General features: G+C 38.8%; 1 protein-coding gene across 3 annotated transcripts in view; it reads left to right on the forward strand.

Moving 5' to 3' along the window:
- The window catches only part of furinb (furin (paired basic amino acid cleaving enzyme) b), a 102,715-nt gene that overhangs the window by 44,465 nt on the left and 31,406 nt on the right, over positions 1 to 26,844 (forward strand). For all 3 annotated transcript variants that reach the window (XM_086298236.1, XM_086298237.1, XM_086298238.1), the window contains exons 3-6: positions 3,626 to 3,724; positions 14,255 to 14,350; positions 15,966 to 16,094; positions 16,478 to 16,554. In XM_086298236.1, coding sequence (XP_086154362.1) covers positions 3,626 to 3,724; positions 14,255 to 14,350; positions 15,966 to 16,094; positions 16,478 to 16,554 — 401 coding nt within the window. The remainder of the gene's footprint in view (positions 1 to 3,625; positions 3,725 to 14,254; positions 14,351 to 15,965; positions 16,095 to 16,477; positions 16,555 to 26,844) is intronic.

A 26,844-nucleotide genomic window follows, 5' to 3' on the forward strand; every position in this document is an offset into this window, starting at 1 on the left:
TGACTACATAGATTTTCCATTCATAAGAAAAGCCTCTATTCAGTGTTGAACTCAAATTTTTTCAGTATAACTTCACCATCGTCTTTAGATTCATCAAGGCTCCGTTATAAGACCTTTAAGATCTATTAGGGGCTTTTGTTGGTTTGTCCTTGGTTCTTGTATAATGTGCTACTAATCACATTTATTAGAGTACAACATTTTTGCTGATGTCAACTAAGCTGTCTTACATTTATACCTTATACTTGCTGTAGTTTCTCTATGTTCATGACTCTGGGAAAAATATTTCTGAAGTAGGCGATGTTTTTTCCAGTTTGATGTGCAGATTAAGATTCAAGCAAAGAAAGCCCTTTGGGCATGTCTTAAAGTCATAAATTTGCAATGTTTTCTCTCTGTTCTCTCACATATCGTTTCACAATATTCTTTTGTGTGGACCAAAAACTGCATATGTGCTAGCACAGTATGTGCTATGAACTTTCTTTTATGAACAAATATAATACATTTGCATGAATATTTATAATAAGACAAAATATGGCATTCGTAGATATTATCTTGCTTCATCTTGGAATTGAGAGAATTACTTGATAAGCCAGTGGGTAGAGTAACTGATAAGAGAAATGTAATTGTTTGTTGCTCTTTGAGTCATTTTAGTTATATGCAGTGTACAGATACAGAGTTTCTTCAAGCTACACAAAGTTTTAGAAACCATGGAAAAAGGAGTGAAACACCTAAAGTAAGAAATGCATGAGAAAGGAACTTCTTGCACTGCCCAGTGAGGAGTGTAAAGGGCAGTGTGCCTCTAATACAGACATTGAGCTTAGTGTCAGCGTGACTAATGACCTACAGTGCTCTCAATTATTATTGCTAACACATACACACACACACACACACACACAAACCCCATGTGATTTACTCGAGTGCATGCTTTGAAGAGGTATGACTCAGTTGCAATCACAGGCAGCTACACCAACATTTCCGTCTCCATCTCAATTTCCCAAGAACCGAAGACTCGTGGTCTAAATGAGGACATCAGCACTCTTGAAAATAGGTTTGTCCACAGAAAAGCCACCCAAGTGCAGCTCAGATTAGCTTTCTGCCCTGCCACAATCAATGTGAAAGTGGGTCTCATTAATTTCTTTGGGCACATCTTTCATCACACCTCAATCTTGCATTATTCAGAGGCTTTTTTTCCATTTTTAGCTTTGCCGTTGCTTTTGAGGCATGGTGATTGTAAGGTTAGTCCTTGACTGTAATAAAAATATAATAAAATCAGAGTCATCATGACCTCTGCAACTATGTTAACAACAGGATTTTTAAATATATTAATATAAATTTATCTTTCTGTACACTTTTACTTTTTTTTAAACATATATATTAAATAAGTATTAATTATTGCCTTTGCCTCTGTACAGCACCACAGTGGATTTTAAATCAAACAATCACGACAAGTTTGAAGTGCAGACTTTTATCTGTAATTCATTCTCCCAGAAGTATTGCATTAAAACTTAAGACCCTGAGTCTATCTCCCACCGGGAACGAGTCCAACTTATTGCCGGCTATTCGGACCAAGTTCTTGCAGTTGTTGTATAAAGATCGAATGGCTCGTAGCCACAGGCCAGACAATCCCATACTATTGAAGCACCTCAGAGAGAACTCTTGGAGGGACATGATCGATTGCCTTCTTCAAGTCCACAAGACACATGTAGACTGTTTGGGCAAACTCCCGTGCACCCTCAAGTATCGTCAAGAGGGTAAAGAGTCCGCAACTGGGACAAAAACCTGCATTGTTCCTCCTGTATCTGAGGTTCGACTAACAGACGGACTCTGCTTTCCAGCACCCGGGCCTTGACTTTCCCAGGAAGGTTGAGGACTGTGATTTATATATATTTTTTTCTTTTCTCCCCACTTTTTTGTTCGGCCTAATGATGGCCTCATCTAGTTGCATCAGCACATCTTTGAACCTCATGTTGTGAATACAAGTTCAATTGTGAAAACTCTAATTAATCTTTCAGGACAAAAGAAATTATTTTTTTCCATTAACTGTGTATTTGTGGGAATGTCTTGTTGGGTAGCTTTCTCCTCACAAATCAGCCTTACGCTTCTTATATCTTTTCTACACATAATTGCATGCAGCGTGAACTCAAAAGAAAGGATCAATTTTGCATAACACTGAGTAATTTAAGACTGAGCGTCACTCAGTTTATGTGAAATTTATCACAGCAAGTGATATAAAAGCAAATCTTAATTACAAATATTTGACGAAGTCAAATTGGCTGGAGCTAGGCTGGCAGCTTTATTTCACTGCTGCCAGACTCTAAGCTCTGGAGCTTAGAGTCCAGCCTCCAGTCTGGACGGCCCGCAGACAGCCTGCCTGCAGAATCAGCCTGCAGCCCCAGGAGAGCCTTCCATCCTGCTGCGTCTGCTCTTCTCCCTCCTCATAAACATCCATCCTGCCTGGTCGACCTGTCAAACCCTGCATCTCCCACCCCTTGCCTCCCTCCGTTATCCCCTCCCCCCCCCCACATACACACACACACACACACACACACACTCCCCTTCTCTCCCCTCTCTCTTCCTCTGCTCCACTGGGCTTGTGAAGGTGAGCCAGTCCCCGGTGGCACTACTGTACAGATTGCAATGTTTCCTCTTCAAATGGAGGTAGCTCTCTTGTAAAAACCCATGTGAAGAGGGACCGGGCTGTTTATTTTTGTCTTTTACTGCACACTTATCTCTGGGCGTCCTTGTTAATTAGTCTCTATCTCAGTCTTTGGTCAGCTGCTTTTGTCATTACAAGGACAGGATGAGGTTGTTCTGTGTGTTGCTTCAAAGTGAGGCTGATGAAAAGCACGCATCCCTGAGGTTTTAGGCCAGTTTGCTGCCACCCAATCACTTGTCCTTAAAAGCTTCTTTATGAGCAGGACGTGTGGGGGAACAATAAAAGCAGTAGGAGGAATGCTTAAGAATAGATCTGAAGTGACTCAACCTCTAATGGATGTGCCTAATCATTTTTGATAGTGTCCATCTGTGGTTCTGTAATTGATGTCTTAGGGCAGGTGCTTTCCTGGTACACTTCTTTGTCTGACATCTATAGAGCTGAAGTTTCTTCACCTCACTTCCCGATTAATCTCTGTTCTTTTAAGTTGCTCTGGATTTATTGTGTGTGTGTGTCTGTCTATGTATCATCTTTTATCATTTTTTTCTCAAAAGCTGCAATGTAATAAAGGATTAGGCAGGTCTCTAAAAATATACTCGCTAAAGAAATTGTAACACGTAAGTTATGTAACGAATAAAACACAGATCTCTAGGGCACTGGACTAAAATTCTTTTGTGGTGTTTAGAGGACTTCTGTGCCTAAAGCTCATGTCATGCATTATGACTGTTGATGAAATATTGTTTGTTTTCGTGTAATCTTTCAAAAGATGTTCACATTTCTACAACTCAGTGAAGTAACAAATGTTTATTTAATCTTAAATATGGAAAAAAGTGAGCCTGTTCTCAGATTTCGATTTGAACACTACCCTGTACATTTACTCATGTGCACATGAATGCCTTGGTGAGAACAGGCTGTTATTTGGCCATCCTGTTGCTGCAGGTGAACTGATTGCGCTTCCCCTATGTGTCGGTGCAGGTTTTTGGAGATTATTATCACTTCAGGCATCACGCCGTGGAGAAGAGAGCTTTGTCTGGCCACAAGAGGATGCACATCAGACTGCAAAAAGAACCACAGGTAAGACTGTTGTCAGCACTCGCACAGCTTATTGTAGCACTTCATGTTGGCAACAAAAGGCCAAAAGACAGATTGGATTGCACATAGAGAGTGGGTATATCACGAGAGAAAAGGGATGTCAGAATCGGTGACAGCTTGTCAAAGTCTTTGCACCGGTCCCTTCCATCTGTCCCCTGACCCAATCCAAAGTAGCTGTAAATATGCAAAACCACCCAGCACAACAGCTGGGAGAGTCTGTTATTAGCTGAGCATTTTCAGTAGTTTTTTTTTTCTTTTCTTTTCTAATAAATATTTTCATTTACATTTTCTAAAACGTAAATGCCATTTTTATATATTTAAAAATCGCATTTGTGGGGCATCTACTAATCGGAAGGCTGGTGTGTCGATCCCTGGCTGCTCCAGTCTGCATGGCAAAGTATTCTTGGGCAAGATACTGAACCGATGCATCCATTGGCGTGTGAATGTAGCTGAATGCTAGATGGAAAACACTTGAGCATAGTAAAGGTGCTTATGTGAATGGGTGTGAATAGTGAAGTAGGCATCTTTTTTCTTTTTTTTTCTTTTTTTAATTCATATTTTTATTAAGGTTTCAAAAGCAGGCATTCACAGTATGTACATCATGTAAGCATTCTTCATACTTAGGTTATCTGCCTTAAATACTGAAATAGTATTTTAATTTACATCCAAGTCATAAGGGAAGAATACTTACAGCGATAGAAGTAATTGAAACCATCACATAATCCGAAAATCAAAAAACAAAAAACAAAACTAACAAACCTAAGAAAAGAGAAAAAAAAAAAAAAAGAAACAAAAAAAAAAGAAACAAAAAACAAAAAAACAAAAAACAAAAACAAAAACAAAAACAAAAACAAAAACAAAAAAAACCACGGATGTGTTGGTATGGGGTGATCCTATAAATATATATACATACATCATAATTATTGGTTTGTAATAGTAAAATCTGGCCTATGAGGCGTGATATAGTTAACCCAGTTTTCCCAATATGATGTAAATTTCTCCAGCTTGTGGTTAACAGAAGCTGTTATCTTTTCCATGTTATAAATTTCCATTGTGATTTCCATCCATGTACTTATGTTTGGGCTCTCTGGGGATAACCATTTTCTGGTGATATTCTTTTTACAGGCCACCAATAAAATATTTATTAAACGTTTATCATATTTAGGCCATTCCTGAGGTATATATCCAAAGAACATAGTCTTACTCTCGAGAGGTATTTCACGTTTAAAGATATCCTGTAAGGCATTATGTATTTCTCTCCAATAATCCCTCAAGATTGAGCAGTCCCAGAAAATATGGTAATGATTTGCACTTTGATTTCCACAGTTCCTCCAACAAGCAGGGGGGTTATCATCATAATGAGACTTCTGAGAAGGTGTTATAAAGTATCTAATTAGGCACTTCCAGCCAAATTCCCTCCACTTTTGTGAGCTGGTACACATCCACTGATATCTCCATATTGCCGTCCATTCTTCCTCTAATATTTTTATCCCTCCTTCCTTCTCCCATTTTGTTCTAATATATGAAGTCGAATGTGGTTTCAAATCCATCAGACCCTTATAGAGACATGATACAATTCTATCAATAGTTTCTGAGTTATAGCTTTTTATAAACAGTTCCATCAAGCGTGTGTTTATCATTGTTACGTTTCTCATCTTCGTGTCGGCATAGTGCCTTAACTGCAGATATCAATAGAAGTCTTCTTTTTCTAATGAAAATGTTTTTCTAAGCATGTCAAAGCTGAACAATTTTCCATCCTTCATTATACTGCACAGGGCTGTTATGCCCTTACCTGTCCAGTCCTTGAATCTAGAATCCAGTTCATTAGGTTTGAACTCTGAGTCGTAAGCACACCATTTAAGAACTGTAATATTGGTCTCGAGTTTATATTCCTTTATAATAGCTCTCCATGTTTTAAGGGTCCTTTTCACCCACATGTTATCAGTATTTTTTATATAGGTTTGTAAGTTATTGTCAGCTAGAGTTGCCTGAATAGGTATAGACAGCATTTGTTCCTCAATGGTTTTCCATTGGGCAGTGTATGATTGGTTACACCAGCATATTATTGCTCTCATCTGCGCTGCAAAATAATAATATCTGAGGTCAGGGAGGCCCCATCCTCCCTTTTGCTTAGCCAGCTGTAGTGTTTTAAGGCGAACCCTTGGTCTTTTACCTTGCCATATATATCTAGATAACATTTTATCCCACTCATTAAATTGACTTTGGTTAATCTCTATTGGTAGGGTTTGAAATAGATACAAAAATCTTGGCAATACATTCATTTTAATAGAATCAATTCTTGAATTAAAACTAAAGAAAGGAATTAAATTCCATCTTACTATATCTTCCTTTATTTTTTTGTATAAGGGTAGGTAGTTCTGTTCGAATAGTTTTGTAAGGTCTTTCGGTAAATTTATGCCTAAATATTTAAAACACTCCGTTTGCCATACCAGAGAGTAGCTACATTTTATTTCTTCTGGTGGGCTGTAGTTATATGAGAGTAGCTGGGTTTTACCTATATTAATTTTATAGCCTGATAATTGGCCGTATTGTTCAAATGACTGCATCAGCTTGGGTAAAGAATATGTTGGGTGTCCAAGGTAAATCAAAATGTCATCCGCGTAGCAAGCCAGTTTATATTGTGTCCCTTTGATAAAAATTCCCTTAATGTCCTTATTTTGCCTGATGGATTGAGCTAGTGGTTCCAAGTATAGTGCAAAAAGTAACGGTGACCATGCACAGCCCTGTCTAGTGCCCCTTTTTAGGGTAAAACTGTTGGATAGGCATCCATTAATTTTGATCCTGGCTGTAGGATTATCATATAATGCTTGTATCGTTTTAATAATCATATCATGAAAGCCAAATTTATATAGTACCCTGTAGAGGAACTTCCAATTGACAGAGTCAAAGGCTTTTTCAGCGTCTACACTCATCACAATTGCTTTGATTTTGTGTTTTTGTATATGGTCCATAATGTGTAGTGTCTTTCATATATTGTCCTGTGTTTGGCGTTGATGTATGAAACCTGTTTGATCATTACATATCAGTGTTGGTAGGAACTCTTCTAGCCGTTTGGCCATGATAGATGTGAAAAGTTTATAGTCCACGTTAAGAACAGAGATTGGCCTGAAAGATCCACATTCCATTTTATCTTTGCCTTCTTTTGGTATAACAGGCATCTTTTTTCTAAAGTGCTTTGAGTGCTCGAGCACAAAAGCGTTATATAAAAGTCATTTACCATATATAGATGTGATATTTACCCGATATCAACCACCATTTTAGAATTGGTTCACAAAATCAAACTTTCTGTGGACCACATATAAAAACCAAAGTGCCAAAATTGGGAGATTTTTTTCTTCTCCTTTTCACGGATTATGGAATAAGCAGCATCATATCACCAGACCACTGTGTATTTGTACTGTTCCTGAACAATAAAACAGCATCTACTAACCAGTAAAAAAACCTAAATGCGCTTTTGCTTTTTCCCTGATAATAATGTTTATGTTCTGGCTAGAAACAAAATTGTCGGTTGATGTTAGAAAACACTGATTCACATTATAAACCTTATATCACGCTCTTTATTATAGCAGAATTTGCATCTGCAGCCAACAGATCAAAGCACATCAGTTACAGAGAAAATAATACTTGCAAAAATGTGAAATGCTTTTCTTTAAGCATGAAATGCTAATTAGATATGACATTTAGAGATCATTACAGCACTGCCTTCTGAAGGCAAAGAGATATTTACTAATGCTGCAAGCATTTTAAAAAAATCAGATTTGGGTTAAACTATTAAGTAATACACAGGAGATTTTTTTTTTAACCTGTCTTGGCAGGAAAAGGAAAAAGGGAGAGAAAATAGGAGAAACAATACAAATAAAGCAACAGAGCATGAGTAGAAAAACACACTGGGTCACCAAATAATGTACCTGTAAGAAAACACATACAAAAAACAAACAGCACTTAGAGGGGAAATGCAAACCTACGGGAGATTTTTAAGCAAACACAGCAGATATAGTCTTATTTAGTTTGTGTGGAGGAAAGAACTGAGTGTTAAAGTGCTGATATTCTACAGTTTATTCTAAAAATGTAGAAAAGATAAATGTGCAGTTACCATTATCAAGTGGACATAAGTAGATGACTGTCACCTAAAGAGGTGAAACCATATTAGATCATAACACTTCTTTTATTAAACGTCTCCTTTTAAATCTATTTGTGTATGTATATGTGTGAAATAGGAATTATTTAAATTAACCTTTTCAGCTTTTGTATATTAAAATAAACCCTGGATGAAGGCTTGCAGTAAGCTGGTGTGAAGTCTGTAGTATAGTAGTGTGAATTGTGTGGCAAAACCTGTTTGAATAAAACCCCATCTGTATACATGGGAATTTATAGTAAAACTATGGCTAAATCTGCCATATATAATGTCATTTGACTTCTCTACAATAAAAATATTTCTCAGAATGTTTAGTAGCTTCTAAAAGATCAAGTACCTCACATTTCAGGGACCAACAGAAGTACTGCATCTGTGCAAATGTCTGCTTTACAGTTCTTCTATTTTCAGTCTTACTGCTAAAAGAGTTAGCCATTTGTTGCTGCAGTGTTTACACTGGAAACAAGGGAGGCAGCTGAGGTAATTGCTGCTCTAAAAGCATCTTCAGAGCTGCCGGACTGGTGCTAAAAAGTAGGCAGTTACCCAGTGAGAACATCTATAGCAAGGTAGTTTTGCCAAGTGCAACCCAAGGACTAATCTGTAGCTTTCCTGAGTCCAAGTCATTCCAGCCGAGGAAAGGACTGATGTGCTCTGACAAGCTCTGAGGCCCCAAGACATCATTAGTGGGATATGGTGACGTGCACTGAGGCCAGTGGTATCAGGGGTTGGGGTAAGTGGATGACAACAAGTCTCTGAGAGCATCCAGGGAATCTGGTTGCTGAGCAGATATCGGTACTGTGGCTCTCAAATTCATAAAACATAGTTTTCAAATCTAAAAAAAAAACCCCCACACACAATTAAGTAAATTTAGCACAGGCAGTGGCAGAAACAAGGGTTTTATTAATCAGAATCAGAATTATTGTTACTGAGGAAGATTTAATGATGTGTAATATTGGATTTTGGGTGCAGAAGGGACCGAGCAACATTAAAACCCAAGTGAGAATCTGTCAATAGAAAGTTGATATGTTCCTAATAAGTGGCTTGAAAGTATTAAAATAAAACAATGAGATGGACACTGAGGTGTATTATGTGCTCTGTGGGCTTTTTGCTGATACCAAATGAGAGAAAAACCAATCTGCACTTTAAAACTGCTGCCTTGACGTCAAAGCCTAAGAATTACAGCCTTGCCTATTATAAAGACATTTTTGACAAAGGAGATTCCATCTCGAGTTCATCTTAGTTGGAATGTCAGTAGTTCAAGTTAACGCAGCACTTGAACCTAGCTATTAAGGGCAGCAGATTTCTGGCTCAGGCACAACAACTTGTCCCTAGGTTGCCCAACCACCCACACAACCAGAGCAAACCTCAGGCAAAGCATGACCACTGCCAAAAACATGCCACAGAAGCATAAGTGAGTGGGTTTGTTTTTGTGTTTTTATTTAAGTGCATTTGTGTAATCATATGGTTCTGTAAGACCATCTGATCTCTGGAAAAAATAAAGAACAGTAAAGGTTTTGCTTTACCTTTTTTTTTTTTTTTTCAAATAAATAAATAAATAAAAAGACAATGGTTGGATTTGGATTAGTCATTGCTGAGCTTTGAGCTCGTTACAGTGTTTCCTCTCTGTAATCCAGCAGCTGTAACTCACATTACCTCCATTGTCTCTTTTCCTCAGCTCTGTGGAGCTAACGTGCTTATCACCATGCCTTTTGAATAATCACGCAGTGGCATGATGACACTGGCAGCTGCATAAGCTTACACCATAATGCTTGCGAGAGTTGTTTGTCATCTCCTCTCCACACCCCGTATCATCTTTATGAGGGAAAGAATTGATTTGTTTGGGGCGGCTACTGTTGGGTTTCTTATGAACAGTAGTGTAAGGCAGCGTGTACAGTGTCCTGGCTGGAATTTAAACTACATCTGTTTCTCGTACAGTTTTACTAGAAAGTTTCACTCTGGCTGTAAAAGTATGCTGGATTTTTAGTTGCTATATGAGGCCATATTGGATGAGGCTGACAAAATTCTGCATTTATTATTGTCAACAAATCCCGTTAGGAGACCAAAACCAATAATACATTAGTCTGCCTCTCAGTAGTGAACTCATGACTTACCAAGCTTGGCATTCAGCCCCAAGCCTACTGGTTGCTACTGACGTAAATGTTTAAGTATGAGTCACAAGAGGAACAAGAGGGGGGGGAAAAAATGCATTTGTCGGGGCCATGACTGATTATTTTCAAGACAGTGCGATTCCTCCTCCTTATATTGTTTCATTTTAATCTTTTTCAAAGGCTTGAAAAAACTAAAGTGATCCAATAATTCACAAGAAAAAAATCAAACGAGATGAAGAATATCTGTTTTCTGTTCATCATGTCGTGAATATTCCTCGATATTATCTTCCAGACCCTTGAAGAAGCCATCATTGATTTACAGCACCAGCGCAATATGTGTGTAATCACCTCAAAATAAACCATGCTCGTCGTAATGTCTGGCTCACTGATCTTTTTATTGTTGAGACACTAAACACTAAAGCTGCAGAAGGGAATATGCTTTCAGTGTCTGAAGCCTTGGATATACAGACAGTGCTTGTTAAAGCAGGGTTTTTCGTGACTCAGAGTGGCCTTTCGGGGCGGACCATTCACATAAGTACATTGGTTTATGCAGGGCATAGACCATAAAGGCAGTGCGTATGTGCCATCTTATCTTATTATGAATGTTATTTCAGATTCTTATTTTATTAATTTTTCTTTATTAAAAGGATCAGAAAGTCCCATTTTCAAAAAGGAAAGAAATTCAGTTAAATCTTTAAATAAAAAAATTCAATTTCTTCTTGGATCTGGATAAAATCTCTTTAGAGCAGAAATTGTAGAAGAGCTGGTTGAGAAAATGTTGTAATAATTATTACAAAATCCTCCAATGACAATGATAAATTTAAATTTGATTCATATATATCTATATAGAGCCAATTCACAACAGTCATCTCTGTGTACTTTACATTGTAGGGTCAAGACCTTATAGTACTCTACCCGTGAGAAAAGGTATTACTTGTAGTAATTTATGATAACTGCATGAGAGGCTGCCTTCATGTGTGCAGGCTGCATTACCAGAGGCATGTAGGAAATGTAAAAATGGGCAGCTGTAATGCAGTGTAATATAGTGCATTAAGGAATAAAGGAAGACAGATGCCTTATCCACCGTTACTACTCAGAAATTGGCCAGTGGTGTACCATTCCCGCTCCAGTGACATATGCCGTTTCTTCTGGATGGTTTGTTCATTGTATTCCATCATCACAGTCCAATTCCCAGCAGCAGGTGCTGATCTTCATACTTGTAGACTACCTTTACATGGTAATCAGACTCTCACATCAGCGTGCAAACCTGAGATCAGCTTTGCAGGCTTACAAGTGCTGCTGTAAATAGATGAATGTATATTTAATATCTGTCTTTATTGAAAAGTTAAGGTAAACAAGTGTACTTTCAATAAAATCATTCTTTAAAAGACGTGTTGTCTGTTTTTCTCTTGTTGCTTTTGACACTTTTTATTGTGAAATAATTCCATATCAAGAAATAATATTGGAGCTTGTGCAGCATGGCTAGTCTGTAAAATCAATTACGGAGCATCAAAGGCTATTGACTAAATAGTTTGTGAAATATATGGATCTCAATGATGCATGAGATACCCAAAATTTGTTACAGTTTTTTTTCTTTTTTTCTTTGCATGCTCTGTCTCCAAGCAACCCCTCCTGCAGTCTGATTGACACGATAGTTTCCTACAATAACAAATTTTTAGTTATTTCAGTCCTGAGCTCAATATGACATTTTCAATTTAGCTTCAAATTAAAAGGCCCCCTGTGAGATTTCCTGCTAAACAAACTAGGAATGTTTACATTCACTGCTAAACTTTCCAAAGCATACTGCAGACAGAATAATACCCTCCTTATTAACCGTCTCGTTGATATGTTTTTCATGAATATAATCATGGTGTTTTCAGCTATAAGTCCCAGCCTTAGTAGTTAGTGGCATCAATTTATTGGTGATTGTCATTTGATTAGATGTATTCATACAAATAGCAATGGAAAAAGTCCCTAAACGTATCTTTTTCTTTCCTTCTTTCTCTTTAAAGTGAGCCACAGAGCTATAGATCAAAGGACAGTGTGTCTTTTTTCACTGCTCTCTCTCTTTCTGCTTTGCCAACAACTCCAGCATGGCTTCTTCTTAGTCATCAGACATGAAAACCCTCAGGACACACTGAGAGAGATGGAACAAATGTTTATTGCTCAAGCAGATTACAGTGCTAGCCCTTGTGGAGACCTCCTCCTTGTTTCTTGATTATTTCTTTGTGCAGGTGGTTGTATTTGTCTAGTCTTTGTCCTTGCCCAACACTTGAAGTATATTTTTTAATTTCCAAAGATCACTTAATCTCCAGAAATAAACTGATTCCACCTTTTTTTTTTTTTTTTTTTGTAGTTATTAAGCGGAGGTCGTCTTGCTGAAATGTTGCTCAATTTGCAAAAGAGATTGCATTAATTATGTTTGAAGTCAGCTTTAGCTATAAATGAAATGCTGTTTATCCTGTAGTCGATGGCTGTATGCAGATTATCATGGGTGGTAATTTTGCTCCGTTAATAATGTGGCGGGCAGTGGGCAGCAGTGCGGTGAGGTCAGACATGTGCAGTTATAAATGTAATGAAATGAGATAAATGTTAATTAGTCTAGGATCATTTCAATGAGGTTAATGGCTGCATTCTCTAAGGCAAAGTTTTCAGCTGGGTTTGGAGCTTACACCCTCAGCAGCTGTACTCAACACATTTTCTTTCAGACCCCGTGCTTTACAGAAGCATATAATCATGAAGTCGAGCAAGTAGAGAAGCCTCACCATTAGAAACAACACCAACAGCAGCAAAGCGATTGCAAAATGCTAAAAAAAAATCCACTGAAAAGACCTAAAATAGTTAAATAGCAAGTTGTACTTTGACAGTCTGCATTGTAAAGGAAATTCAAAAGTTTAGTCACGCTTCACTTGAGTGTTCTCCATGCAAATAGAGCAAGTTTGGGCTTTTTCACCTTCAACAAAAAAATCAGCAAAGGATGCATTTATCATTGACAATAATAATAATGCAGAACAGCATTTGCTCTAAGTGCTGTAGAAAATAAACCTCTGCTGTAAGCTCACTCAATCGACTGTCTGCAGATTCCCTCTGCTATAGTATAATTTCAGCCCAAGTCAGTATTTGAATTGTATTTTCAGTATTTTTGTCCTTATTTTAAGAAAGTTAACTTTTGTGTAGTTACACAAGTATAGCAAAAAACAAAAAGCAATGCCCCAGTGCATTATTTGTGTGTTTTCTGTATAGATGACAAGTTGACAGGTGACCATGAGGTAAAGCTGCTCTGCATAAAAATAAACAAAACCCCGTATAATTATGGGGTTATGCTTGTTGGAGGTGGGTGGGCTGTTTGGGTTTTGTTTTAGGGTTTTTAATTAAATGGATAGACTCAAAAAATAATAAAAAATGAGAAACGTATCTTCTAAAGCTTTTCAGATAGTGAAATTGAATTTTTATGGCGGATCCAAAGTAATGGAACACACCACAATAATCAATTTAACCTTGTTTTAATAGTTGTTTTTAATATTTGTCAATCATAATAGAAGTTAAAATGTGATTATTTGCACACCCCTACAACAAGGCATTCCTTGTTAAGCATATGAATGCTGTCCTTTTATTATTTTTTGTCACGGCTTGAATATAAATTGCTGACCTAAATGGGTCTATTTAAACTAGGTCTCTTTTAGCATTCTTACTACTGTCTCATGTACTCAGAGTGTTCAGAATATATGGGTATTAGCATGAAAACCCAAATGTTGAATGGCATTAACTGATTTGCTGTGTGACCTGTTAACATTGTGTGTTGCATTGTTTTTTGCAACTTCTGAAGCAAAACCACCATATGAAATTTACTATGTGTGATATTAGCAAGACTTGTTACCCTTACTTACTGAGCCTGAGCATTTCCCAGCAGCCCTCCCAACTTCAAAGGCCCCTGCTCAGGCACACTGTACAGTAGCCACCTTCCCTGTGCATCTGAGCAATGAACTAAATTAGATTTTCTTCACATCTCTGCTTCTCTTTCTAGTTATTACTTTTTGAACACAGCTGGGACCGTGTTTTCCTACATCCCCAGTCTGTGGGACACAGCAACAATTTCTCAAATTAGAACATTAATAATGACACAATATCATGAGGATTCCTGAGTAAACTGTGCTTTTTCTTTTTGCGTGTGGGTTTGCTTGTTTGCTTTGTGTGGGCATGCTGTTTGTGTGTGTGCGTGTGTGCACGCGTGTGTGTGCCTTGACAATCCAGGTCCTGTGGACAGAGCAGCAAGTGGTGAAAAAGAGGAAGAAGAGGGATGTGTATGAAGACCTAACGGATCCTGATTTCCCTAAGCAGTGGTACCTGGTGTGTAGACTTCCTACCATCTATCTCATTAGTTTGACATTATTACTAAAATGTTAAAATTGGGAAATGGAATAATTAAAATGCTTATGAAATACCATACATAATGAGATTTTCAGTAGCATGGTTCTAGTTTTCTAAAAGAGATATCTCTATGCTTCACCAACAAATAAAGTGGGTGTACAGTCAGCTGACTATATAGTGGCTGCTTCTCATATGCATTTGAAATCCCACTTTACATTTTCAAGCCCTCTCTGTATTCAATCATTTCAGTAGCAGCCTGTAGGAATGCCTGTTTTCAAGCTATATTCTTTGTTGAAGTGGAAGATTTATATTTAAATACAGCTGGTCTGGTAATCATAAGATGTGTTGCTCCGTTATGGGCTATTCTTTACCTGGCCTGTTTTAACCTCCTGCAACTTTTTTTTTCTCAGTCAAATATATAATGTAGTGCCTTCCACGATGTTGAGTTGAATGTGCAATTACATGTCAGGATAGATCACCTGTGAAGCATCGATAGCATATAATGTTGCCTCCATGTCTGTTTCATTATTCGCAGTTTTTCTCAGAGATGCCTCAATTCACCTTAATCCCCCCCCCCCCTTTTTTTTTTTTAACTACATAAAACCTCTGTCAGTTCAGCAGATTAATGACAACATTGACTATCCCAGACATAAATCACCAGTGAATAGAAGTTGTGGAACTACCTCTGCCATTCAGCATTAGACTTCTAATCGTCTCAGGCCTTAAACCCTTTTTTTCCTATTTCAACTACATTGCAAAGCTCTGGCTTAAACAAACAAATAAACAAAGCTGGTTTAGCTGAACGCACAAACCACCAGTGCTGCAGTTCTGTTTTGGTCACATAATAAATTTATGGGATTTAGAATTCTTTTATAAAAGGTTTATTTAGCACAGTCACTTTAGGGCAAACTTAAGTGATGTATTGAGTTGTGTCTGCCTGAATTTAATAATGTGTATTTAATGTATTCATAAGTTTCAGCTATGTGCACTTCAATGTGAAGTCAAAGGGAAACTGGAAAAAGAAAAGGAGGCAGAGGAGATTATCTTAATGTCTTTCTGTTCCCGTATATCTGTGTTTATTTGTAACCATCTCTGTCAGCTCTCGCACTCACCTCTCCTTATTCTTCAAGCTGTACAGATTTTCACTTATTCCTCCAAATCACGCTTTACCGCTGCCTTTTGTCTGCCTCCCTCCCTCTCCTCTCGAATGCTGCCGAATGTTATTTCTTCAGTACGAGAGGCAAATGCTCTCTCCCCAAGATGCCTGACCTGCAACAGGTTGTCTTTCTTTTTCACTGACAGCAAAACAACAGTAGGATGTTCACAATGGGCAACTCATCCTGAGGAGGCAGACATACCGGGGTGATGCATTAAAATGGGAGTTTAAAATGTTCATGAAGCACCTCTGATCTCCCCTCGTATCTTCTTGGTGTCAGGTGTATCAAGCGATGCTGTTTTTAATAACATGCAGCAGAGAAGGTCTTCGCAGAAGATGTAGGACCTTCTTTCACTGACAGACCTTTTCTGTCATTTTGTCTCGGAAAAGTCAGTCATGGCAGATTGACAGCTGAACAAAAGCCTTTGTCTCTTCCAGTCCAACCCAACACATCAAGATCTGAATACAAAAGCAGCCTGGGCTCAGGGCTACACAGGAAGAGGTGTAGTGGTCACTATCCTGGATGATGGCATTGAGAAGGACCATCCCGACCTCATAAGCAATTACGTAAGTCATAAATTTCAAATAGCAGAGATGGAGCCGGACATGTTCTTGTCCCAAACTTCTCAACACACGATGCATTTTGAAACCAATTAACAAAATGTCTATTTTAACTGGTGATGATAAAAGGGCAACTTTTTGATATGCATTTTAATTTTCATGCTATTCAGTAAGAATTATAGCCACTAAAATTTCGTACTTCCTTTGTTTTATTAGCTGTATCAAAATCATCCAAAACCCTTGTGCACACAAAAGGTCCGACCGACAGCTTTTCAGGTTTTTTTTTTTTAAACATTTAGTCACAGAGGAAAAAACAATTAAGCGAGCTCTTTAAAAGAAATGTAAAATCACTTGATTGGTGTCATAACCTTTTCTTATTTCTCTTTTAGGACCCTGAGGCCAGCTATGACGTAAATGATGGAGATACTGACCCTCAACCAAGATATACACAACGAAATGAGAACAGGTAATGTGCTAGCAAACTTGAAATATACATTTTTATTTAGTGATTAAATAATTTGGAATAGACTGTCCACCTCTTGTTTTATTAGTTATATTTTGCTCCCTGAAAGCTGTAGTTATCAGGGACTGGTGAGAAAGAAAGTGGATTCCGCTTTGGGTCCAGTGCTTTTGGCTCAGGCATTTGCATTCAGAAACCAATTATTTAAGTGTGGAAGTATGGGTGCAGTCATTCTGAAATCTCTTGAAAGACTGTTCCCCTTTTTTCTTGCTTCAGCACACAACTCAAGTTGCTGTAGCATCAATCCAGCCCATAACGCTCCACCACCAAAATAGCACTTATTTGTTGCCAATACAGCTCTTGTTTACTTGCCCCCCATTAACTCATGCTCTTCCCAAATACAAATACAGACCATTTTTTCCCTTCCAGTCTTTGGTGATCACTTGAAAACATGTTTGTCCCAATTTATTGATGGAACACTAAAGCGTCAGCAAGAATGAATCCTTATCGCTCATCCCCTCCTCTCTCCCCATTTCTCAAAACGCCATGGTCCTCTGCTTTTGTCCAATCCCCCCTGGAGCAGATGAGAAGCTGCATCCCGCCTCTGAAATGCACAGCAGGATTTGTCTCAAATCTCTCTCTTTTCGTGCCACTAAGTCTTTTTGTGGTTGTATGGTTGTTTTTCTTTGTTAGTTTTGTTTCAAAGGATAGTATTTCCAGTTACAGTTGGTCAGAATGAAAGGCCCAATGGGCTTAATGTTTTTTTAGTTGTTGTTGTTGTTTTTAAAAGAAATTATTAAAAGCTGTTAAAATAAATCTGCTTCTTTACAGTTGCTTTTTGGTGCTTTGACGTTTGTCACTTTAAGCAGCTTCTGTTGTTCGTCTAGTTTTGCTTGTTTTTTTTCTGTTATCATCCAAAATATGATCTGTTCATCTGCAATATTTATTCATCTTGAAAGAGGCTGGCATCTGCAATTTTTGCACAGACGCCTGTTTCTTGTCCTTGCCGACAGCTTGAGCAGCCATGCAGAGCGAATCCAGCCTTTCCTGTCAGTGTATCGTAGATCCCACTCTGTCGTGCTGATCGAACAAAGCACTACTGGAGGGGATTGCTCTCTGACTCTGGTTTACTACAGCTCCCAAACTGCACCATGCTTATACTTTCCAAACATAATAAAAACATGAAATGCATGGCTTTGCACTTACACACGTTCTACTGCTGCTGTCGGTAGAGCTGCTAGAGTAATTATCTTACATTGGATCAATTTCTGAGCATAAAATGAATAGCAAGGGTGTGTCTTTGTGTCTACAGTGTGGAGCTTTGGTGTTTGGAGTGACCTGTGGACAAATTATATCCAATGAGTTATGCAAATCTCCACAAAGCAATGCAGGCTGACAGTGAGTAATGCTCACAACCCCCTCACAAGGAGATTATATGAATATATTCATAGGACAACAAAAAGCAGAGGAGACTCGGAGGAAGGCATTTTTCCACAGTCATGGAGGCCAGTTCATTTGTACTGATGACACGCAAGGCTGATTTTTCAATTCTCATCTCAGGCGTTTTTCTATTGAGATGCTCTGTCTTGACTTGGCAGTTATTCTTGGAGGGGAGTGCATGTTTAGTTGAAGGCCAGTAATTCATTTGTGCTTCATCAATAAAATATGTGTTCATCATTATCAGAATCGGGGTATTAATTCTGATAACGGCATGGATATTTATCAGTCCAGCTGTGAATAAGGAGAGTTTTAATGAAAATTTATCGCAGCACGGTTTTAATACATTTTGTATTTGTGAAAGATTCTAATGAAATTCCAGCTGGGCCCATAATGATACACGGTAACACTGGTTACACAAATGTTAGGACAGTCTAGAAAATGTAATTTAAATCAATTGTGTAAAGGCTGAGCAAGGTTAATGTATATGCCATTTTTACATTTGATGTGACTGACATTAAAAAAAGAGACGACTACTGAAAACGTTATGCACTGCAAAACATAAAACATTTTGTGAAACATAATTCACAATAATATGATTGAAGTCCATCTCGACCACTTGATAACAATGTCCTACATGGACATCATCCTTCAGCCTAATCAGGTTTTATGTATGTGGCCAGAGATCGGCCACATACATAATATGTCAAAGGTGGAGGAGAAGAGAACTCGTAGGCATTCACCTACTGTGGAGGCAAATTTTAATTCATGTCTGCACCTTCAGATTCAAGGTGATACCTATGTTTCATCATCTGCGCAGAGGTCCCCTCCACCAAAGAAGTGAAAACAAGAAGGAAAGAGACAACGTGACCAGCATCTATAGAAAACATCATCCCAATCCTCTTCACCTCAGTCCTCGACTCCTGAACCAAAGTCAGGACTGTACCACATGAAAATCTGCATAAAAATGTTTATTTATTCCCAATATTGTCACAATTACTTATTGTCAGCAGATCAGACACGTGACCCCCTCCTGTCTCCCGACAGCTGACACTGAGCCAGTTAAACAGCATTATGCAAGCTAATGTTGAACTCAAGTGTCAACTCAATGTGCACATTCTCTCTGATAAACAGTTTGATTACATTTTCACATCGTATGAGAGTTTATTTGCCAAGTGTCCAAGTCAACCAATGTTAGATCCACTTTACTAACAGCAGCTAACATCAGCAAAAACAGCAGTGGTTAGCTACAGAAAAGTTCAGGTTATCCCCAACAACTCACCTATTGTTCTCATCGGGTGGAAGTGAGTTTCACCGACTTGACGACTCCTTTCACAAAGTTTTACAGCTTCCTCCGGGGTAAACAGATGTGGACACATATGGACAGATGAGATAAAGAGGAGACTGGCCGACTACATTTACTTTTTGTCCTACAGCAGCCACTGTAACTAGAATTGTGCACTCATGTAAGAAAAAAAAGAGCTCAGTTAACTGCAGTCTGTAATCTACTGACCTCTAGTGGTGAAATTTTACACACTGTAACTTCAGGTATTTCTCAACCTAGAACGTTTTAAGCAATTTCCATTTTAGGAGTTGGGATTGTTACGATTTTATTGACACCAGTGTCACTATTGATTCTGCTGATCCATCTGGTTCTTTATCGATTTTCGATATTGATTTTTAGCTCTGCTTTATGTGAGGGAACTAGGGATGGGTATCGTTTAGGTTTTATCCAAATCGGTACTTTTGAAACGGTGCCGGTGCTCAAACGGTGCTCAAACCGGTGCTTAAAGAATGGAGAACACAAAATTGGTCCAAAAACCTCTCATGTTCAGCTGTTTTTTGTAAAAATATAACAATGTTAGCCTTTTCTGCAGCTATGGGGCATATATGGTATCGCTCTTGGCTGGAAGCAGTGCTTAAACAATGGAAAAAAACACAAACTTTGTCCTAAACCTCTCATGTTTAACTGTTTTCCACTTTTTCTTTGGTCATTTTAGCCTTTTTAGCCAGGGTGAAGGGAGTATCTGCCATCAAACAAGAGGACAGCCGCATGTAGCTATGATGATGTTTGCTAGTTCACCTTACATGCATTAATGTAATAACGTGGTTAGCCTACTCAACGTAAATTAGCTACTCACGCAGAGAAGAACAGCTGCTGCTGCCACCATCATCCGTCATCATTTCTGCTACACTGGCAGGGCTAGGGGCCAGGACTCTCCTCTTCGTGTTTTTGGGGGATGTTGCATAACAGGCAACCCACCCGCAGTAGATGCGCTCGGTGTGAGGTCTCGCAGCAAGCTATCAAATACGGCGCATTTCTGGGCTTTTAAAAAAAACGCTATGCGTCGCCAGGTGTTTCATCGGATTTGAGGTGTTACCTCCTTTGACAGTATCACAGTATCAGCTTAAAGCACTTGTTGCAGGCTGCTGAGTTTGCATATTTTGCTATGAAGTACAGCCAGACTTTTGACCGCTTCGCATTGGGCATTTTAATCTGTAGCTCTGCTCTAACAGAATGTACGTACCTGGCCCCGCCTACTATCCTCGGAAACGTAAAATGATTGGCTAGAATCTAAAGTGTATCACAGCTCAGGAAAAAAAAGCACCGAAATAAAGCACCGAAATGTGCGCTGCTTTTCGGTCTGGTTACTACCGTTTGGACACCGGTACCCATCCCTAGAGGGAACACATGCAGCTACGTAAGTTTTTAGCTTTATTATCTAGACAGAACAGAACAGGTGGCACGGTGGTTAGCACTGTTGCCGCACAGCAAGAAGGTCCTGAGTTCAATTCCACCATCAGGCCGGGGTCTTTCTGTGTGGAGTTTGCATGTTCTCCCCGTGTTTGCGTGGGTTCTCTCCGGGTACTCCGGCTTCCTCCCACCGTCCAAAGACATGCAGCTTGTGGGGATAGGTTAATTGGATAATTCAAATTGCCACTAGGTGTGAATGTGCGAGTGAATCTGAGTGTGAATGGTTGTTTGTCCCTATGTGTTAGCCCTGCGACAGACTGGCGACCTGTCCAGGGTGTACCCCGCCTCTCGCCCTATGACAGCTGGGATAGGCTCCAGCGCCCCCCGCGACCCTGAAAAGGATAAGCGGTAGCGAATGGATGGATGGATCTAGACAGAACACTAATGCTAGCTGTAGCTGTAGCATCAGCCTCTCGGTAAACATCTTGAATGAAGAAAATTAGAGAATATTCGTAGGCTTTCTTTGCTAAAGAAAAATGCACAAAGTATAACAATAATGTTATCATATTGCAGGATATTCAGTGTCATTTACAGATGAGCTGCTTGATTGGACAGCAGCAGTAGCACTATTAAAACATCAAATAACTGACACTCATATTTTGTAGATGAGCATTTCAGCCTCTTGCTGGTGTTGTCACTCAAACTTGCAATAATTATTTTGCAAACATTATAATTAGTGTTACCTTGGTTCTTTTGTAAAACGAAGCTACTTCTTTTTCTGTGCTGTAATATTGTTTGTTTGTTTGTTTTTTGCCAGAATTGAGATATATGCGTTTTAAAAACATTCATATTTTGAGTGAGTAACTATATTGCAATCAGATTAGCCTGATTTTATGTATTTCCCCCACCTCTAAATTCTTGACAAGGTAAAAATTAAGGATAATTCAGTAAATCACTCTCTTGGCAAGCTCTCGCTAAATGCAGCCACATTCATATCATTCTATTATTCACACGTCGAAACTACACACTACCGTGCAGATTTTCAACGTTTTAATTTTGTGGTGATTCATTATTCTCTTTCGTTTTGTTTATAACAGCTTATATTCGTTTTTTTCCAACAAAAAACAAATAAAGACAAATGAAGAGAAAGGTTTGAGTTTCCCAAGGCACATACAGTATGCATAACCAGGCAATTCAGCTCACCTGGTTACTGCCCCCTCTTCTTCAAATGTATTCAGCCACCCACATACAATATACTCTGTTTCTCTAACTTCCCTGTGGAGAGCTGTTATCTCCTATAGAGAACCTTTCACAGGGCTTCATTAACTGAGATCCATATGCCTGCATGGGAGAGTGTGTAGTGACAGTCTTTATCAGAAAATGACTGGCATGCTAAACAGCCTCATGTCCTTGATTACAAATCAACCCATCATCCTCTGAATACTGAATGGTTAAACTCAAGGCTAAAGGTTTAGTGGCTAATCTGGATGATGGCAATGAGAAAGACCAAGAAAAGTGTTTGCATGCTTCTCTTGCCCCAATAAATTCCTCTGTCCTTGGTGGAACGTGGCTATTTGTTTCTCTGATCATGAAAGCACTTCTTCAGCAAAAAGACACAGACTAGAGGAATGTAATTGTACCCGTTCTGCACAAGCCTCGCATTTTAATTTTAATTTCATTAAATTATTAATTTGCATCAGATGGCTGCGGGATGCGTTACATTTTTTAAGAGGTAAAGTAGTATGTAACTTTTATTGGGGCTCTTTTTTCCTGCTCCTTCAGTTTCCTACTTGATTGCTTGCAGATAACACATTAAAGAGAGTGTATATTCTTACACATATTCTCTTTAAAGGTTTTTTGATCATGCATGCACTCACCAGCCACTTCATTAGGCATACCTGTTTAGCTATTTACTCAAATATCTAGTCAGCAACCCGGTACATATGGTCAAGACAACATGCTGAAGTTCAAATGGAGCATCAGAGTGGCGAATAGGGGTGATTTGGGTGACTTAGAATAAGATATGGTTGTTCATGCCAGATGTGCTTGTCCTAGTATTTCAGAAACACTGAGGTATAAAGAGGATGATCTGTAAAAGAGGAAATATTCAGTGAGCGGCATTTCTCTGGGTAAAACTGCCTTGTTGATGCCAGAGTTCATGGTAGAATGGGCAGACTGCTTCGAGCTGATAAGCTAATAAGACAACAGCAACTCAAGTTCAAAGCCAATTGTTGCACCCTAGGTATGCAGAAGAGCAATTCTTTGAAGCTCTTTGATGATCAGACAGAAAATAAACTGAGGTTTGTTTGTTTTTTTTCTTTAATCATGTGAAAGTTACGTTGGTAGTTAATTCATGATGTTACCTTTACTTCACCTAATTATACTTAGAGAAAGAAAGGTGAAAGGTCACTCGCTGCGGAGGCAAAATGTTTGTGTTTTACTGTCAATACAACTGAAAACATTTTTATGTCTTTGGGTCTTATTATGTACTTAGCGGCTGAAAACATAGCTCAATCCAATTTAAATTTGGACTGAACACCAGAAAGAAGGAAAAGAGTTAAATACCATCTGCAGGCACTGTGTCCTTGGCCAAGACAAGTGGCTAAGGCCTGAAATGAACCTTATTTTTGTACCCGAATGCAAATAAAAATGCCCGTCCTGTTATTTGGAAATCTATATCCCTTCTGTACATAGGCTGAATGCATATCTAAGACTTTATGGAGGTAATAAATCTGTGTCTTTGGAGGCTGATGCAGGAAAAATCAAAGCTGAAGGAGGGTACAAATCAAAGTAGACGGCTTCCTGATGTGTTGTCTGCTTTAATGCTTCTGTTATAGTGTTTGACACAGCAGGTCGTACCTGGCTGCATTGACTTGACATTTTAGAGCACAGCATTTTGTGGAATTGGCATTGGTTGAACTGCTGCTATGTCAAGTGCGTTTTTCAGAAGTTATTTTAAGTCAAACAATAGTGCAGTCCGCATGTGTCTGATTAGTGTGCATGTGTTCTTTCTCCTTCCCCTATTAGTGTACATGTTTACAAGTATACTCTGTGCCGAGTAAATAAACAACCAAAGTTTGCTACTAATTTACCAAAAGTTTTATCAGACTTGGACATTACCTGAAACATCGTGGGATGAATAAAGAAATATTTTTTAAAAATTGCAGGGGGCATGTGCACAAAACCTTATTTTCTCCTATTTGCTCTGGCTCATTGCATGCTGAAGATAAATGCTGTGTTCTGTTTACACCAAGTTTATCAATTCTTGTTTAGAATGCTGCCAGCTTCTATCTAGCCTGAATACTGTAATTCTCCTTTCCCTTGTCTGTTTATTCTGCTGGGGAAAGCCTGTTTATTTTCCTGACAGCCAGGCAGGCTTGCAAGAGGTGAAGTTGGCAGAGAACCCACTCTTAAACCTGAATCCTCTGGCTTTCTGTTTTGAAGATATTACTTTTGCTAAAGAAAAGCTTCTTGCAGTATGAAGCTGCTGTTTTGTAAACATTTTAAATGGGTAATTTATGGAGGTGGTGAGCCGGGTTTATAATTTATGAGACATTACTGATCACCTCGACTCAATCAATATCACTTTTTTTTTTCTCTCGGTGTGTTGTTTAATAGACATACAGTGACAGACTGATTTTGGACCAGTTGTGTTTGCAGTAAGTGGAGGAAGTCCAGTTTAACATGCTATTCAGGGTGAAGCTTTTTGCTTTTTTATACAAAGTTACTTTTATTAGTATAAATGCATTTAAAATCTTTTAAATGTGCTTTGTTGCACAGATGATTTTATGTAATTTGTTTAGAGACACACTGCACTATTTTTCATTTATTGTCTTTTCAGTTACTCCATCATTTGGTTAGGCTCGTTTTAAGCTACGATAGCAACATTAAGAGTCCCATTTCCTCTTCCACCACATTGCTTCGTAAAGCAGAGTAATGATGATTTTTTAGGGCAGGGGAAGTAGCACTTGTCTAATCTCTATTAATAGATATATGCATATGCAGACTCTGTATGGAAAGACAAGTAGATTTTTTTTGTCCACCTTTAGTCCTCAAGTAATCAGAATACTATTAGGAAACAAATTTCAGGAGGAGTTGGTTACATGCAGGTAAGCAGTCCTTGTGGAGAAGAACAGAGGGATTGCATTTGCTGAAATGCAATCTGGCAACCATGAATTACCGTCTGACAACGATCTAGGTTTTTGTTAGCTTTTTGAAATTCCTCTGCATCTTAAACAATAATCATTGTCTTGAGCCAGATATCCAGGTTACAGTGGGAAATTAGCTATTGCCCCAGAAGGCTGAGTCAGCTGAGGAGACGATGGGTTTCTGGATTGTTACAATGCTACTGAACAGTCATAGTACAAACAAAATGGGCATTTTGATATCTCGTCCTCTTCTTCTTCCTAAAAAAAAGATGTATTTCCTTCCAACTCCACATAAGTTTCCTCCCACACAAAGACATCCAAGTGAGTTGGATTAGAAAGTGTGAATTGCCTATAGATATGTTGCCTATGAATATCAGTCTAGTTACAGACTATTTAAAGTTTCCTTCTGATGGACAGTCAACTACCCCAACATACTTCCCTGCCTTCTGTCCATTGTATTGGCTGCCATCATTATAAGAAGGCAGACAAGAAAAGGATTCAATGCATGTTTACTCAATGCCAAGGGTTTAAAACGTGAAATATTAAAAAAGCTCATCTGATCTCCTCTACAAAGCTTCAAGAACCTCTGTGTTCATCCACACAATGAAGCTATTTCTACTTCTCACTCCACTGTAACCATTTGAACAGACCTGCCTAAGGCCACAGCTGAGCTGAGTTGAGTAGAGCAGAAAATAGCCTAATCCTTTTGGCAGCTACAATGAACGGACCCTATTCAGTCCCTCTAAAACCAACTGAGCAATGCCAAGACTCAGATCCTACAGTTTAGCCAAGCATTCGTTAGACATTAGTCTCACTTGATGATGCATATTTTGACACACATCCTCTGCGTAACAGAATTCAAACACAAACTGAATGTGTATGTATGGTCACATTCATCTACCATTTGTAAACATAGATTCTCGGCGTTGGAACAGATTCGATTCAAAGTGCGTTTACGAGAAAGTATTTCTTGTCAGAGCTGTGTGAGCGTCAGAACCCCGTCTGTAAAGTATTCTGCATCATGCCCACCTTTGAAACCAAAGCTGTACTAAGTACAAACACATATACACTTTCTGGTTACTTTATGAAGTATACCTGTTGGATGCTTGTTGTCACAAATATCTAATCAGCCGATCGTATCACTGCAACTCGTTGCATCTAGGCAACCTGGTACTAGAAAAATCTACCTAATAAAGTATGTGTGTGTGAGCAGCTGACCACCGTGATTAGTGGATTTCCTTTGGGGGTTATTAAAATGAATAAAATGCATTGGCATAAAATGTAACCTCTTCCATCTGCTCACTAAACCATCACCTTTTTTGAGATGAGATAGCCTTTATTTGTCAGTTGCAGGTCTTTTGCCCACAACCGAGATGACAGACCTTGCCGACCGTACATACAATACACAAACATCACATTGGGGAGACAGGTCAGGCTAGGTAGCAAGAAAAAAACATCGAAATGTGTAACACAGAAGCATAATACAGGAATGCACAGATATCAACACACCATAGCACAATAAACACCGACAAGCAACATGGGAAAGTGTTCCAGTGTGTACATCTGATCTGGGACCGCTGCAATCTTTCGACTGCGCCTCCAGCTGACCCGATGTCCACATCAGACGGGAGGTAAGCGTTGGAGGTGGCGTTGGATCCGGGGTGGGGAGGGTGATACGTCAGTGAGTGCTTATCAGTGTGTATCACTGGTCTCTCGATCTCCCGTTGGAGAACCGCGAGCTTCCCCATGATGGTATCAAACTTGCGGTCCGTGGTGTTGTCATTCTTTTACTCAGAGAGCCGATTCTGAGAACTCACGACTGCAGTTTTCTTTTCAAAGCAAAGACAGTTTTAAAAATTGCGATGGTGGCAAAGCTAAGATTCTTACGCTGTATTTGTCACATCTAAGAAGAGTTTTCTTTTGCAGAATTCTTTTATGTTAGTTGCTATTGTTGCATTCTTAAATACAGTACATTTCATGATGTTATTGACTCCTAAGTCCGAGGTGGAGATTGTC

The sequence above is a fragment of the Aulonocara sp. 'chitande type north' Nkhata Bay genome, linkage group LG7, assembly GCF_057382095.1.
Source record: "Aulonocara sp. 'chitande type north' Nkhata Bay isolate Kocher_YH1m ecotype deep benthic linkage group LG7, A_spYH_male_GT1.1, whole genome shotgun sequence".
Lineage (NCBI taxonomy): Eukaryota > Metazoa > Chordata > Actinopteri > Cichliformes > Cichlidae > Aulonocara > Aulonocara sp. 'chitande type north' Nkhata Bay.